The following is a 16647-nucleotide window of genomic DNA, read 5'->3' as shown; positions in this document are numbered from 1 at the left end:
CTATGGTCATATATTTCCTAAAAAACGTATTTTTATTAATTTTTCCAGAAAAAGAATAAAGAATGCTCCATCTTACCCCACCCTACTAGATATCTCCTCTAGTTCTTGTGAACTATTATTAAACATTACTACTTTTAATAAATAAACAAAAAAGTTAAGTTATAGATTACTCAACATTGTTTATCCTGTTATGATTAAACACCAAAAATAAACTACACTAGAAAACTAAGTAGCATTTTAACCAGAGATGTTACTACTTGTCTAATTACCGTCATTACTTAAATTATTTCCTGGTTCGTTGAAGGTGTGATGCGATATTACATATGTCGGATCTTGAAGCTTATTTCCGTGCCAGTCCCTGCGCCGTGGAGAGAGGAAACATGGTGCCATCGTTACAACGAGTTCGCCTCAGGCTTGCTAGTTAGTAACTCCGAATCGTACGCTTACCATGGCCATTATGACAGAAATATGTCATAATCAGTACTATAATGGGACAGTTTCAATTGTGATGTAATAATGACTCCTATGAACTTTGGCGGGAGATTTAAATCTGTTTACACGTTTTTTAAACAGTGTTTCTTCTGCAGTACCTAATGGCGTGATATTTCGAAAGAGTAATGTTGCAATAAGCATAATTTAACTGTAACCTTCACGCAATAAACCGATTAGTTCACGCAGTAAATAACATATGCGGTTCTTGTTAATGAAAAAAGATTAGTTTACAACGTTCACGTAGCAGCTGCATGTATACGTCATCCCGTTCAAGCTCCGGAAGGTTTAGAGCCTCGGGTCGAGTTGTTAACTTCATAACACTTGCCCTTGAGCTCTGTCCGCAGTTATAAACAGGCACAGTTCAGTGGATACCGGAATGCGAAAATGACTGCATTATTTCGGGGCTAATTTATGGTCGACTTTAAGTGTTAACAAATGCAATAAACTGCTGCTTCTTGTCCTGGTACGCAATTGCTCTGAAACAATCTTTTTTCGGTCGTAGGTCATTCCGCCAATTGCTGTGAAAATAAGCATGTGAAATGCGCAGAACGGATAAAATGTTTTTGTTGTTTCAGTATCATGACACAGTAAACTAGCGTTTCCCATACTACGGCGAGCGTACAACTTGCGTTACAACATCTTCCAGGTGATACGCGAGCTACTTTATATGTTTAGTAACCAAACAAAGCGTAAACGAAATAGAAACATAAGCAAAATATATTTTATATATTTTTAATAAAACGAAAAATGATACGCGAATAAAGAGAAGTCCATGTTACTGGCTTTAACTTTAATGCATAGTATTGTCCATTGAATGAACACATGTTGTGTTTGGGCAGATATTTGGATCACGGATTCGGCGTCCGCTTTCGTGTTTTACTATTATTCGATAATTACCAGCTTTGTGGCGAGATAATGCCTAATGTTAGCAGAGAGAGAGTTCGCGAGAAATTCACTGCTTTCTATTATTGGGAGATGCCCAGGCGAGTAATTAACTCCGTTGAAACAAAGCTAAACTGACCTTCTAAATCGCCCGAACGACTTTAGTGGTTAAGGTACAAAGAACAGCTGGAGTTCGTGTCTATCGGATGTTACCTTTTCTAATTACCCTAACGAATCATGTTCATAACGTGCCCATTATCTCAATAGCATTTTGGAAAAAGCAAGAAGCTTAGATTTGTACTTGCTTACAAACATACCCATTTTGTTAAGCACAACAACTTAACGAGTCCAGGTCAAAATGACCGCAAATATCTCGTTGGCTTAGTTAGAAGGTCAATTGCAGTTAGCGGGCAAGCACCTCACGAAAATCGTTATTTTCTTTGACACACTTCGTTTGAAATACGACGCGGGGGGAAAATAAATAACCGCAAGAAAGCTGTTATTCTTGTTCAGCTGTTGGGTGTGACGCAATACATAATCATCGCCTTTATTGCACAATAAAAGTTGTAAACAAGACAGATTGTGATGAAAAGTTCCCGCGTTCACTATGCGTCATAAGGTGTACACACGTGGGCGTTGTTTCATCGAAAATATCTTCAAAATTATTTGCATTTTATCCATATTTTGTATGAATGGCTGTAGCGTATAATGCTCGTGGGTTGGCCACGTTAGAAAAGGCAGTAATTAATGAATGAATTTAACTGGATAAATGTAACTTTTATCTTAATATGACGCGGGGTAACAACAGTCGTTATAAAATAATACAGGTGTTCTGTTTCATACACTTTGTGCCCGCTTCCACTTTGAGTATCAACACATATACAACTTTGTAGGTGATCGTTTCTTGGAAAAATAATTTTTCGATTAACTTGTATGCATGGTTATTTACCAACACGGACCACATACATACTTAAAAATTCTGGTGAAAATAAATAAAATTTTACCAAAAACTGGTTTATCTAGATTTGGCGAAGATTAAGCACTTTTTAGGTTAAATTGTATTTTAGTGAAACCGCCTAAAAAGTTGTACATGCGACATGAACGGTAGCCAAATTGTATGTGTTCCGGGACGAAAGGGGCCGTGACTGGAAAAAAAAGATTCACACTTACCAGGTTTCTAAAGTCAAGTAATTGTAGTACGCCCCGAGGAAACGAAGTGAGAATAAGAAGAAAATGCATGGCTTTCTAAATCTATGAATTTGAAATCTTACCAAGAAAAAGGAGAAAGCTTTTTTAAACAGATCTTTGTCACAATGTTACCATCACTTCTCAACGAGTTAGCATGGGAAAGAGTTTCATAGAAGCGCTTATAGCAATGTAAATTGCAGCTCCGACCCGCCGATATTGTATAAGTTGGTCGGAGTAAAGATATGTTAGTATTTTGTTAAGTGGTTTCGTGTAATACGTATAGAGGGTGTTAATAATCACTAACGATATTTTTGCGGGTGTGTCGGTCATCGGAAAGACATTTTATTCAGATCAAGTTTCCGGTTAAAGCTTTGATTGTAAGAACCGGTTTTAAATGCTTGCTATCGATTCACCCACATCGAATTCGTTGCAGTCACGGGCATTTAGGGCGTTCGTACCAACCAGTGTGAGACGATCGCACCGCACGCCCTGGCCCCAAGCGATACGACTTATCTCACCTTCGTTTCTTTTCGTAGATTCAGCCAGTTGATAGATAAGTTAGCGAGCTGGTAGCATACAAAAAAATGAAGGTTTGCTGTGTTCTCCTTGCCGTTTTGGTAACAGCGTATATTGGTAAGTATTTAAGCAAAAGCTAACGAATACGAATCACCAGCAGCAAATTTTAATTCATTTATTGCCTTTTTTGCAGCTGATGCCAATGTCCCACCATCATACGGTAAGTAACATTTTAATCAATGTTTTTTTTCTTATACTTTAAACTTCTAACATAAACTCTCTCTTATGCAGATGTAGACAACCAAGTTATTCTTGTCTTTTCATTAATCAGCGCCCAAAGGTCGGGAGGTAAGCTACCGTTTTATTCAAAGTAACTTCCCGTGCAATTACACCTTTAATTTCACAGTAAGCCCGAACTCTGTGCTTGAAATGATCTTCCCAACTTTAATGGACAATAGCATCGACCTTTCAAGAGAAATGCAACTCGCTCTTCTCGTCTCTGCTGGGTTTACCCGAGGTATACCACAATTTTAAACCTTTTCGTATATATCAAACGCCACGTTTACACCATATTTTCGTATACACCATATACCACGTATACAACATATTTTAGAAAATGGTCTTTTTATAAAGTGGCGTTAATCATTAATCAAATATTCTTTCTGTTAGAAGTGTGTTTATTATTTAATGTAACGTCTAAAGTTATACTCGACATGCAAGGATAAATTAGTTGCATTCAATCTAGAATGTCGACAAGCAAAATCTCTGGTTTAAACACAATTTTATTACAGAGCTCGCCCACGCAACTTTAAACGAAGTTATCCCCATGATGGCACGAGATGGCAAAAGCAATGAAGAACAAGTGATGACTTTGCTTCTTCTTACCCGACAATTCTGCCGAAAAAATAAGGGCAGCAGCACTACTTGTAAGTATATTTCAGTCAACATGTTGCAGCCTCTGGTTTCTTATTTGAACGCCACAAATTACACCAGGCCCAGAGGATGAAGGCACAGTTCTCCCATTGGTAGCAATGAAGGAGGAACGTGGCTGCAAGGGCGGAGATATCTACAGCGAGTACCCAGTCCATGAGAACGATACGTGCAGATGCAACGAACAAGGAGATGCCATGTTCTGGGTTTCACTCTTCGACCGATTCTCGAGACAAAGTAAGAATATACACACGTCATTTTTTACTATGGAAGTATCATTTCCCAAATATATTAAAACACAATGAATCGCTTTTTTAAACGGCGAACTTAACCTATTACGATTTAAATCAGGTTTGTGAAACCGAACTTCTATGCTATAAACTTTCGTTATCCCTCCACGCCAAAAAAGCAATTTACATTTATTTATTTACGTGTGGGCAATTGAATAATACCGATCTTGTATTGCAGTTAACTCCTCCTCTGTCGTCCAAACCTACAATACTACCACACACCAGCTTGTTGATCGCATCGTACCCGACCAAATGCCAATCATTATGATGATGATTTTGGATGACATGCAGTGCAAGTGAGTTTCGTTACATAGTTCATTAGTTTCATATGCGGTACAGTTTGGACCATGGCTAACATAATGAACACTTTCGTCCCAGTGGTACTTTGAAAGTCAACCCAGGAAGCTGTACATGCAACAGAGTTACCGAGGGACATCAGGCAACACTTCTCCAATATGCTGTTACATCCGAAGAAGTACAGGCCAGTCTTACACGTAAGTAGCATACGTTGGTCATCTTATTAAAAGGCGGTTCCGTATTTAGTCTGTATGTAAAGATATAGCATTACACCTGCCCTGTTTACAATTGGTTGCGATTTTGGAAGAATGCTGTAGCACCCTGAGGGCAAGCCAGGGTGGAGGCTGAGTGTCGCACATGCCTTCTATTATCCTTGCCGCCAGTACCTGTCTGTGCGACCCGGCACCTCGCGCACCGAATCTTCTATACCTCCCGGCTGTTCAGTAGAGAGTTGCATACGTAGCCGCGATAACCACACCTGAAACACAATGCTCGTTTCGCCGTCCAAAACCACATCGTAAAGCCATAACACATTTTGGTACTCTCCGAAATCAAAACCGTCTTGAACCTCATTCTAATCAAACTACAACCTTTTACAGCCGAACAACGCCGAGCAGTTCGACAAGCATTCGGTGAACCAGTGCCACGTCAGTCCACCACCCTCAACGATTACTTTTTGGCCAGCATGGCAGGAACCACAAGCCCACAGTTGCTCTCTATCTTGGTAAACAGAGGCGAATCCCAATCCGTTATGCTTCGTCAACTCATTATGTCCAGTTTCGGTGAGTATTTATATCAAAAAGTCAACTCTAGAAATATTGTGCTAAATTCCTTTGCAAATAAAGTGCAAAATCGATGTCATATTTTAAACAACAATGTAACAGTAGTCACGCATACAGTTTTGCGGGTGAATTTACTTCTTGTGGCTGGGAGTTTTAAAAAAAGTAGTGGACATTGGGATTGATGCAATAGTCGTCAAGTAAAACACACGACAAAATACAACACAATACCAACACCATTTAAACCTTGACCACCTTGATGTTTTTAGTTTTACACTTTGAAATATTTCTCAGGTCTTGACTCTAGCATGGTACATCTTCTATTAAACGGTGGATTTGGTAACGACGCTAACAAAGTAGCAATGATCAACTACCTTGCCAGCATCGGTGCAGTCGACCCAACTATTCTTCCATTGCTCTTGCAAGTAAACCAAGGACGGGATTTCTACATCAGCAGTCTCATTCAAGCTGTAAGTGATTGCTGTACTTCGTATATAAACTGTTTCTACCGGACATGTTAGACTAGTTTTGTAAAACAACTTTCTTTTCTGACATTGATTCGCGCGCTGACGTTTAAACGTCCTATACATATCGTCTTCATTAACGCGAGCGACACACGCTAAGCAGCACTTTCACTCTTCCACTTATATTGCTAGAAACACTTGACCACAACATGACCGTAACGTCTATTTTCCAAGGGCACAAATGCCCACAATAGCGGCAGTAACAGCCGTCTCACCCGGTATCCTTTAGTTTACGTTACAAACGCTCTACCAACTGTGCTAGGGAACATATATCTGTACATACATTCGTATTAAACATAATGTCCCTTACAGGGCCGAATCAATCCTTTGATGGGCATGATCATTCTCGCACAACAAGGAGGCGCTTCCCAGTCTCAACTCCTCAGTTACATCACCGAAGCAGGTACGTAACTTTACCAACTAATCGTACCCATATTTTACCACCTTCATATTATAATTCCAGATACTGTTTTTTATACAACTCGAAACGCGGTGCAGGACATAAACTGTTGCTGCCATGCGTATAGTTAAAACAGTTTATCTGACAATCTAATAAAACGTACCAACGTATGCATACCTTTCTCATTCAGAAATTGTAATGCCAAAAAAATTACGAATCAACTAAAATTATTTTTAACTTTTACAGTTGCTGGCTCGTCAAACCCAGCTTACTTTGAGAGTTTGACCCGTCCTTACATCCCCGCATTGCCTTCCGGTATTTTCCCTGGTTCTAAGCTTTACTTTGCTCATTTCGAGAGCCTCGGTGTCAACACATGCGCTCTGCACGATCTCAGAAACCGAATCCAATGCGGATACCTTGGTATCACTGCCGCTGCTTGTGAAACTGCACCATACTGTTGTTACAACGTAAGGACAGTCATAACTTCAAACTTTACCTAATATACACGTATGACTGTGATTTATTTGTCCTTAAGTATCGGGACACTTATAATATTGGTATAGCAGACAACTAAAGTTTAGTCAAAATATAGCATTCCGTGCGCTTTGTCTCGACATGGTTTGCACCTTTTCATTATATCTAATTCACTATTAACGTTAAGACATCATTTAACAACTATAACTTTACAGCCCATTTTCCTTACTGACGTTGAAGTACGAAATGCAACCAACAACGCTATTCTTTCCGCCACAGCAGTGCCATGGTGTTACTACAACGTTTTCTTTGTTTACCACAACAGCTGTAAGTCTATACATAGTTTTAACAAAACGCATAAGCAGCAATATGATTGCAATTTTTTAAATATTTTAAAGTAACTGGATGCTCTTATTTACTGCAATCTGAATTTAAAATGTCCCACAACTATCCGAACAGCATTCCGATAAACCTTAACTATTCATGAACTTCTTAGAGATATTTTAGTGGTTTTAAACCAAAATCCAACTAAAAGGCTTTTACTATTTTATAAGATATTATGTAAAGCTAACCTTTTACCAGTTTTTGTGACATAGGGAACAAATTATGTATATGTAGTTGTAATCATACAATTCTTTATATAGCTGTATATATATAAACAATTTAATATATTTAGTTGTTATCATGTAAAAATATTTGTTTACCAGACTACTTGGAGGTTAAGAAACCAACAAAATTCGCATCACCAATTCAATGTCTTGGACTATTCAAATACGGTTTAACCCTTGATAACACTTTCTACCACCTTTATGACCCAGCAAACCCAGACAATGGTGTTGGAAGACTTGTTAATCCTGTAAATATGAATTATTATTTAAAACTGCCATATAAAACTAACTATATTCAAGGAGTCTTAACCAAAACTAGTAAAAAAACACCAAGTTTTAAGTTTTGGGAGATTTAAAACCAATTTTTATCACTATTTTCAAGTTTTAAGAATTGACACCTTTGCATTAATCTTATTTGAAATAATATTAAAAGGAGTGAACCCCATGCTCTCCCCTGGTGTCCACCACTGTTACAAATTTTAAAGCCTAATTGGAAACATTTTAGTAACAATAAGTTAACCTTTAGTGATCTTGAAGTTTAAATAGATGATATAGTAGGGTGGGTGAAGACATGTCACCTTTAGCCCATAACATCCAAGTATCCAGATGTGTTTTTAAACAATTAACAACAGTCCATGGGAGTCGTGAGGATACAGTTTTATAATTCTCTGAATGTTTTTTATTTATTACGAAAGGGATAATAAATTAGAATGAAAAGGGGTACCATCTCCCCTCACCCTACTATATATGTCAATGTCATATGAGTTAACATAAAATAGTACATGTTTTCACCGTTTATTATTTTCCAGCGATATGAATGCGGTTTCCCCGGTGTGACTCAATTCCACTGCGTTGCTATTAGAGGATGTTGTTGGGATGAGAACTCACCATACAGAGTCCCACAATGCTACCAACCAAATGGACCATCAAACCTTGAATTCAACTTTGATCAAATCCCAGTTGCTTACAAACCAGGTATATACTATTATTTTTACAAAGTTATCAACTACAAACTCTAATCAATATTTTTCAACAGCAAATGGATCCTGCAACGTAAACATTCACAAAATCCCAATGCTCTACTACTCAAGAGTGGCTTGCCACTACACCATAAATTACCACATTATTGGTTACAACATATTATCTATCCCCAATAGAGTGGATTGCCTTACTAAACTAGGTAAGGTATTTTGAGTCTTTAAACTTTAAACACTGTTTTTAAGTATATATTATACATTACCTCTATTAGCCCCACTTCATCATGTGCCCTTTTTTGATGAACAAAAATTTAAAAAAAGAATGTTTTCCGTCAGAATATTACTATGAAGCTAGTAAAAACATGTTTTCTATGTTTGTAAAAATGATAAAAATGTTTTCTATATTATTGTAAAAAAATATTTTTGCAGGATGTTGTTATGAAGATGACGAGACTGTCGTTGCTCAATACCCATCTATTCCACGATGCTATTCAAGAGAAATCGGAACAATAGCCGGTTTGCCAGCAATAGGAAGTTTAATTCGTTCTGGCAGTAAGTATTTTTAGTTAACCAACTTTATTTCATGCATCTATATGTTAGTGCTCGAAATTCACGGTAGCTTTATAAACTATAGATATCGCAAACCTTCTCTATTCTTCCCACATTTATACTTAGACGACCTAAATTATATGTAATTTATTTCATGCTTAAAGATAAGAGACTTTAATATTTACATTGAGATTGATTTTTCCTATGAATTTTTATATTTAATTATGGTAAATATATAGTAGGTTGGGGTAAGATGATCCATGTTTTCATTCTCTTTTATCATCTCATTAGGTAGTAAACAAACAGCATTAAGAGAAATTATTAGAAAATAATGGTTATTATATGCATATTTTCTTTAGTAATTTATAGTAAATGTGCTTGTCTCTTTAGTCAGTATTATAAAAACACTCCACTTTTTAGGCACATCACCATTTGGACCTGAATTCCCACCAGTTGGAGGCAAAAAGTGAATCTGAACTATATACTTGCCTATTTCTTGTATAATGTAACTTGTCGTATGTTGGGCGACTTCTTTCCTTTTCATTTTTATATGTTAATGTCACAAGACAACTGAATGGCTGCACAATAAGAAAAATACTAGAAAAATTGTACAGTTAATATTACTATTCAAAGCTTTGATTATTTATTCTGAGCAAAATGATAACCTGCTGTAAACTAGCCCTCAGTCAAGTTATTGTACTGCCGTTACTGCCATGCCAATGTAGTATGCAGATTAATGTTAACTTTTTAACAAATATTACGAGCTTTACTAAATTTTGGTGATACACGCCCACTAACGCTGTACTGTTATGTAATAAAAAATATCACGAAAGGTTTCTTGAAGTAAAAAATATCACGTAACAGTGTTGATACTTTGGTCGGTTAAGATGCCAAGCGACAGTCAGTAGAATATAGTAGGCAGTTGTAGACGAAAATGCTCGAGTGTGAGCTAGTTTTTTCGCGTACGCAATTTACTTTGCTAAAATTCGGCATACAGAAAAAGTATTTGCCAGCAGCTCTTACGGAAAATACAAATATAACAAGGCATTTTAGAAATAATTTGTTCAGCTAAAGTAAAGGTGCGTTGGCATTTGATAATACTACACTTTATTTGGGACTGTAGATAAAATTCATACTTTTACCGGGATTTTGCCGTCAATCTTAAAAATAGACGAACCAAAAAATGCCGAAATATACACGACAAACTAAACAAACTCAACTGTTAAACTCTGCTATTCCCCCAGAACATTACCGACCATGGTGCTATTAACAGAGTCGTATAAACACCGAGTAGTCCAACTGCCGTCTATGTGTGTCCAAAATAGAGCAAAAGTGGTGACTTTGACAATGGGTTTAAACGAACTTGTTAAGTTTTGTTTGTGTTTTCCTATTGTGGGAAGGTGTAAAACAGCTTCTATTTACCTTACCAAACATTTTTTAGAAAAAATGTATAAATTTAACCGCTTTAAATGACTAAAATGTCGCAAATCAACCGCTTCTAATTCTAATTTTTGACTTTTTTTGACACAGAAAACAAATAACACATGTTTTTTACATTTTTCAACCTTTAAATTTGTTTTTAGGCCCAAGTTTTTCTGTAATTTACCGAAAAACATACATTTTCCCTATACCTACTGTGTTATTTTGGACCCAAATTGCCGTTCAATTTGTGATATACGTAACAATGGGTTGGACTACTCGGTATTTCTATGGCTCTGTACCGACAGCCTGGACCTCAAAAACTTTAAGTACCGACAGCCTGGACCTCAAAAACCGTTTCAATGAGCAAAAACAACTGTATGACATTGTTTACCATGAAACTTGTATCATTTATAATTTATATTGTATTTAATGATTTATCACCAATTATTACGATCTGTATGTACACTTGCTGATCATATACATCTTACTGCAAGTAGAATTCGACTGGGTAATGGTCGCTCACATCTTTCGTCTGAAATAAATTAAAGTACCGAAAATTAAAACAAATAAGACCTTGGTATAGCAGGACGGGGAAGATGGGACACCTTTAAGAATTATAAAACCGTATTTCCACGACCTTCATGGACCGTTGTTAATTGATTAAAAAAATCAGATATTTGGATATTATGGTCTAACGGTGGCCCAAATCCCCCACCCCACTACATAGGTGAATAAACCATGGCCTACTCAATACACGGCCTAGGAATACACCGAAACTGCTCAGAAAATAAGAGGCCTATTGACGCGAATAATGCCCATTATAATACATTGTTACGTCACGGTTTTATGAATGGATTTCCTTCATTTTGAATGCAGTTTGCAGTTGTTGGTAGGTTCAATACCAGTTCTAGGTTGTTTTAACTTACAGTTTATCACAGAACGTGTCACAGGGATACTTTCTTGTTTAGTTAAAATCATACCAGACATATAAAGCAGCGCAAAAGGTTTATTAGTATATAAATATCAGATTATTAAGCATAAAGAGAGACGAGCAATCAGATTCAGTGTACCAACACAGAAAACCTACGTTTTGATTATATTTAATTCAGTAGAGAGGCATTTGGCAAGTTTTATAATGCAGCACACCTTTATAATTTTATTTAGATTAAATTCTAAGCCACCAGAATTATTAGGCAAGCTATTTAAGCATGGTCAATAGGTGTTCCGTAGTTGGATAAAAATATTTGGATAAGGGTACCATTGTATGTTATGATCATGAAGAAGTGGCAAGAAGATCTTCAATCAGTAACATCATCAATATATTCTTTAACAACAAACAGACATGTGTAAATAATTCTGTCAGGAAGGAACACTAGTAAAATTTAAACAGCGACAAAGGTCTTAAGTTAGACACAACACTTAAGTACGAAGGGAGGCTATCGTGAGTTTGTTTGTATTATATAGTCTTAATTTATGATGTGCTGTATGACCCATTTTTGGACCTCGAGGAAGAGCCTCTGTCCTGCTTTAACAAAAAAACCTCGAGTAGAAAATGGGTTATGAGCAGCAGGACAGATCAAGGCATAAGCACCTTTAGACAAAGGGCTAATGCTTGTGTTTATCCAATATCCTATATTGTTTTTAAGGACCGGTTTTAAAAGTCCACAACGGACATATCAATTAACTTACTTGTTGTTACTGCGGTGTTCTTTTGCTAGATATATATAGGCTGTCTTAAAAAACTTGTTTTAAGCCAAATACTATTTTCACTCAGCGACTCAACCGAACTAAACTGTCGGTAAAACTTATTTGTATGCCGCACGTGGTTAAAAGTAACTCCTATCTGTTCAGTCATGCTTAAACATTTATAAAAAATATAAGATGTTGATAAAATAACCTGAAAAATAAGGTAATTTAACCGGAAATGGTAAATAAACTGTTATTTGAAGCAAAAACTACAGCCAGACAGCAAAATCCATTCATAAAACCGTGACGTAACAATGTATTATAATGGGCATTATTCGCGTCAATAGGCCTCTTATTTTCTGAGCAGTTTCGGTGTATTCCTAGGCCGTGTATTGAGTAGGCCATGAATAAACAAATAAATAAATATACACATGTCTATTATAAAACTCTGATTTAGCCCAGCGTGATGGGCAACTGCAAAAGTTATAACATAGTTGTTCTATTCCACACACCCCATGCTCGTTTTCGAGTAACCATCACGTATGTACCTTTGTGGGTGATTTGTTTCTGTATGGCTGACGAATTGAACAGCCCATAGAAGCATTATCCGTAAGTGTGTGGCCCAAAAACACAACCAAAAATGGTGACAGCATCAAGCGGCCACATGCACACAAACATTTATTTACCTCTTCATACGAGAGATTGTAAGCAAGATCGAACCGGAATACACTTCCCATGCCAGAATTCTCCGTCATAGCTTTACCAGCAACAACGATTCTATAAATTTAATATACAGTGGGATGGGGAAGATGGGACACTTTTACCTCTATTTTCTCGTCCGTTTTAGTAGTAAACAAAGAACATTAAAAGAAATATGAAACTATGTCCTCATAGACAGTTGTTAATTGTTTAAAACACGATCAGGATTTCTGGATATTGTGTGCTAAAGGTGTCCCATCTTCCCCCACCCTACTATACGAAAACTTAAAATATAGCATATGAATCATAGGTTTTCGCCTCGTTTCCATTCATATTTTGTCATAGGACGAGGCTCCTATGAAACAGAATCGCTCCTACGATGAGTGTCAAACTGCATCAGTGGGGGTAAAGGTAGTAGCAACCTGAGTGTTGGGGGAATGGGGTAATACCCTTATATTCTCAGTCCTATGTGTACCTAATTAAAGACCTCATTTTATACAATGGAATGTAGTCATTATATATCATTCACCTGTCGTAAGCACAGTCGGTGCTGCTCACAGTTGTGTCCACGTCAGACCCGATAAGCCAGGTAAATCTTGGATCGGTCCACATATCAATGGTTTGCCAGCATGATGAGCAAACGTAGCTACAATCAGCGTTGAAGTCCCCAGCTATCAGTGCGTCCTAAAAATAAATTTGTCATAACGTGTTTTATAGCGCTGTTTAGCGTCATCACCTCCCCATATTGCTTCGCCACTACGTCATATACGTCATCAAGGGCGTCGATTTCAGCGACTGCGTCATCAGGTTTAGCGTGGATTGAAATGTAACTGAAAGTTTGTTGTTTACCTGCGATGTGTAGATGAATGAGCTAAAGGAATAAATGAGTGCAATTCATTTATCCTTGTGGGGAGGGGCAACAACACATTCGTTATGAAACGAATGTTATGATCAATACAAGCACCTTGTACCCGCGCACGAACTACCACAAATGTAAATTTGTGAGTGAATGATTTTCTATATGACTGGCAACGTGGACAACCCATAAGTGACCCCTAGGTTGAAGCAATTGTCGTTAAGTGTCTTGCCCAACCACGTCCATATTGGTGGCCGCTTAAAGCATCGAACTCGGTACTATCTGGTTCAAAAGCTAACTGTGGCCTAAATCCCAGTAACGTGACTTGCTTGTAGAGAGAACTTCACCCATATAGAATATAATAAATGACACCCACCCGAACTGCTTCTTCCGAACTTAACCGAATAAGGTTCTCGCTCGAACACGTCGCTGTTGTCTGGGTACTGGTATTCTGACATTACGGTTACTTTGTCCGCCCTTAAAAACAAAAAGTTAAGATAAGAAGTTTGCATTATTTCCAAAAATGCATACGAGAAGACCTGCACGTGGGCGCGAGGTGTGTATAAAAAAAAACAACTGTGAAGATTTTTTAAAGGGTGCCACTTAGAGAGAAATGATTAACATTTAAATCGGCAATCAATAATGTTTTTTACATTGATAATTCATATATTATAGTAGCCGTTAAACATACTTACGGTTAAAAACATATTTACAGTCGAATGTTAGAAAAAGACGCTCGAGACTACACTCCTATATACCGCTGATGTAGACGAATATAACTTTTTTGTTTAAAAAAACTTTGGTTAAAAACGTTGCCCACCTATAGATGTAGCCATATTGTTCTTTACTGCTCGTTCTACCGGTCCTCGGGCTCACTACGTAACTGTAAGGGACAGATGAAACCCCGTTGACTTCAGTTACGAGCTCAGGAAGCGCTGTTCCAGCAGAATCGCGAATTTCTTGAATCATTATGACGTCATAACGCTGTACGATCTGTGACATCACATAAGGTTGAGATAATTTGTGCGAAGAATTTTATATTAATAAAGGATACTTACTGAGTGCATACTGCATACCACTTATTTATCCTTATATGGCTGGGCAAAGACAATCGGTATAATACGAGTGTTCGGTTTCTTATACACCTATAGTATCCGCTTAGTAGCTCCACCATGCAGTGGCTTCTCACACGGTCTTTAAATGAGTGAGCATTTAGCTTTAAACTTGGTATGCTACGGGCCAATAAACGACCATGTAAACATAAAATAATTATGTAAGTTAGCAATTTGTCTTACTTTTACAAGAGTGGCGACTACGTCAGGTTTGTCCATCTTTGATTGGCCGAATATTTGAACGTTGAACGCACCAATCAGAAGAGGAGTAGCCGAGGCCGACCCCAATAAGAAACAAAGAAGTAAAACAGACTTCATGTTTGGTTGATAAATCTAGGAAAACATAACCGTCAGGTAGCGGTAGTGGTTTATTCAAAACAGTATAAGATTGAGAGCCCATCACGGCGGAGGGACTGGGATTTAGCATAGGGTTGGTCCAGTTGGTTCATTATCGCGATATAGTGAATGAACAGGTGTACCGAATAGAATGAACAGGTGTCCCATCTTCCCCCACCCCAATGTACATTATTTAATTACCCATCGAAGTCAAATTTAAAAAGATAACCGTTTAACAGCTCGGACCCCATTGTAGCTTCTAAAACTCTATCGTTATGAGTTTTAATTTCTTCACACTATGTCTGTCTGAGTCAGTTCCAAAGCGAATGCATTGAAATAACTTTTAAATATTTTATATCAAAGAATGACTATTCCTTTGGGAACGTAAGGCAAGTCCGATATAGGCTAAACTTTTATATTGGGGCTAAATTACAACTGACCTCTTTGCAACAGCAATGCTGCAAGTTCTTGCACACGCGTCTATTATATATGATACGTCGTGGGTTTAGCGGCTACGCTTTTATTTGAAACTTTTACCTAAGGCTTAAGCAGTATTTGCGTATTTTTAACGACTGCTGTTTTGTTGCTAATTACCTTCCTCACGTTGTTTCAATTAGTTTGACCTTCGTTACTATATTTGAAGAGTTAAATACAATTGTCACTATAATATTGACTTAGGCACAAGCGGAATAACTTTACATTATATGAAGTCCGTGCCTTCCAGCTATACTTGAACGTACCAATCAATGCGTTTAACCATAATATACTGATATGTTTTAGCAGTCACGTATTAGGAATCACGTGTTTTATGTTTCATCACACAGCTATTGTTTTTCTGTGAGCGGATGACATTTTATGATACACCATAAAACAGTCATAGCGCCGATACTACATCACAAAACATTGCCCACAACAAAAACAAAAGCAGCCTCTTCTGATTCCTGAAACTTGTGCAGCAATGCCCACTTAAAACAATGTTCTATAAGTAGAATACTAAATACACGTTCGTGTAATCAGGAAGCATTCCAATAGATGTATAAACCACACAGCACCTGCCTATCTCCCACAACAGCAGACTCAATATAGTATCTGGTATTGACATTCGATATTCGTGACGTATATCTCTATAATACGTCACTTGTTTACCAAGTTGTATAAGCGTAAACAGCTCGTCCATATCAACGATGTAAAGTAAACGTAGTTTAGCAGTTATGCAAACAACATTAGCCACCATGTGGAATATTCTGGGATATACTTTTAATATAATAAGAGAGTAAGGGAATATGGGACACATTATTATTCTATTTTCTGGTCGCATTTGGTAGCAAGTAAACAACATTCAAAGAATTATAAAAACATATCCTCAAGAATATTTGGATATTTTGTACTAAAGGTGTCCCGTCTTCCCCACCCTACTATACCTTTGGACCAACTAAATTTTTTAGTAATCTCGCTTTGGAACCAATGTAAAGGCACACCCAGGCACAAAAGTTATACATCCGCTAAACTTAACACGGTTCTTGGTTTGTTCTATTGAGTCATAATTCGTTGAATCGTTACGTCACAATGTCAATGACCAACAGCTTCCGCTATATTTCCAAGAATGTCAAGCCATGTGTTATACCTAACT

At 37.3% G+C, this 16647-nt stretch overlaps 2 protein-coding genes across 3 annotated transcripts; one reads left to right on the top strand and one right to left on the bottom strand.

Annotated features, from left to right (window-relative positions):
• The first annotated feature begins 3033 nt into the window (after window positions 1-3033).
• LOC149743508 (uncharacterized) lies at window positions 3034-9767 on the top strand. The gene is made up of 18 exons (XM_089885225.1): window positions 3034-3195; window positions 3272-3298; window positions 3370-3426; window positions 3485-3595; window positions 3870-4004; window positions 4072-4245; window positions 4477-4594; window positions 4677-4792; window positions 5195-5377; window positions 5669-5844; window positions 6211-6301; window positions 6545-6765; window positions 6988-7099; window positions 7480-7628; window positions 8190-8355; window positions 8417-8560; window positions 8787-8909; window positions 9327-9767. Exons 1-18 carry the CDS (start codon window positions 3147-3149, stop codon window positions 9374-9376), a joined length of 2202 nt encoding a protein of 733 aa, XP_089741351.1. The 5' UTR covers window positions 3034-3146; the 3' UTR covers window positions 9377-9767.
• On the bottom strand, window positions 9525-16085 carry LOC149743507 (deoxyribonuclease-1-like). Of its 2 annotated transcripts, none has more exons than XM_089885542.1 (8): window positions 15458-16085; window positions 14865-15014; window positions 14390-14562; window positions 13946-14046; window positions 13450-13562; window positions 13243-13397; window positions 12701-12791; window positions 9525-10860 (listed from the first exon to the last, which is right to left on the bottom strand). In XM_089885542.1, exons 2-8 carry the CDS (start codon window positions 14997-14999, stop codon window positions 10813-10815), a joined length of 816 nt encoding a protein of 271 aa, XP_089741668.1. In that variant the 5' UTR covers window positions 15000-15014; window positions 15458-16085; the 3' UTR covers window positions 9525-10812. The 2 variants fall into 2 exon arrangements, with proteins under 2 accessions (XP_089741668.1, XP_089741676.1); XM_089885550.1 differs by having other exon boundaries at window positions 15612-16084.
• Between the last annotated feature and the right edge of the window lie 562 nt (window positions 16086-16647).

The sequence above is a fragment of the Ciona robusta genome, chromosome 1, assembly GCF_009617815.1.
Source record: "Ciona robusta chromosome 1, ASM961781v2".
NCBI classification, from domain to species: Eukaryota; Metazoa; Chordata; class Ascidiacea; order Phlebobranchia; family Cionidae; genus Ciona; species Ciona robusta.
This window is presented reverse-complemented; position numbering and strand designations above follow the sequence as displayed.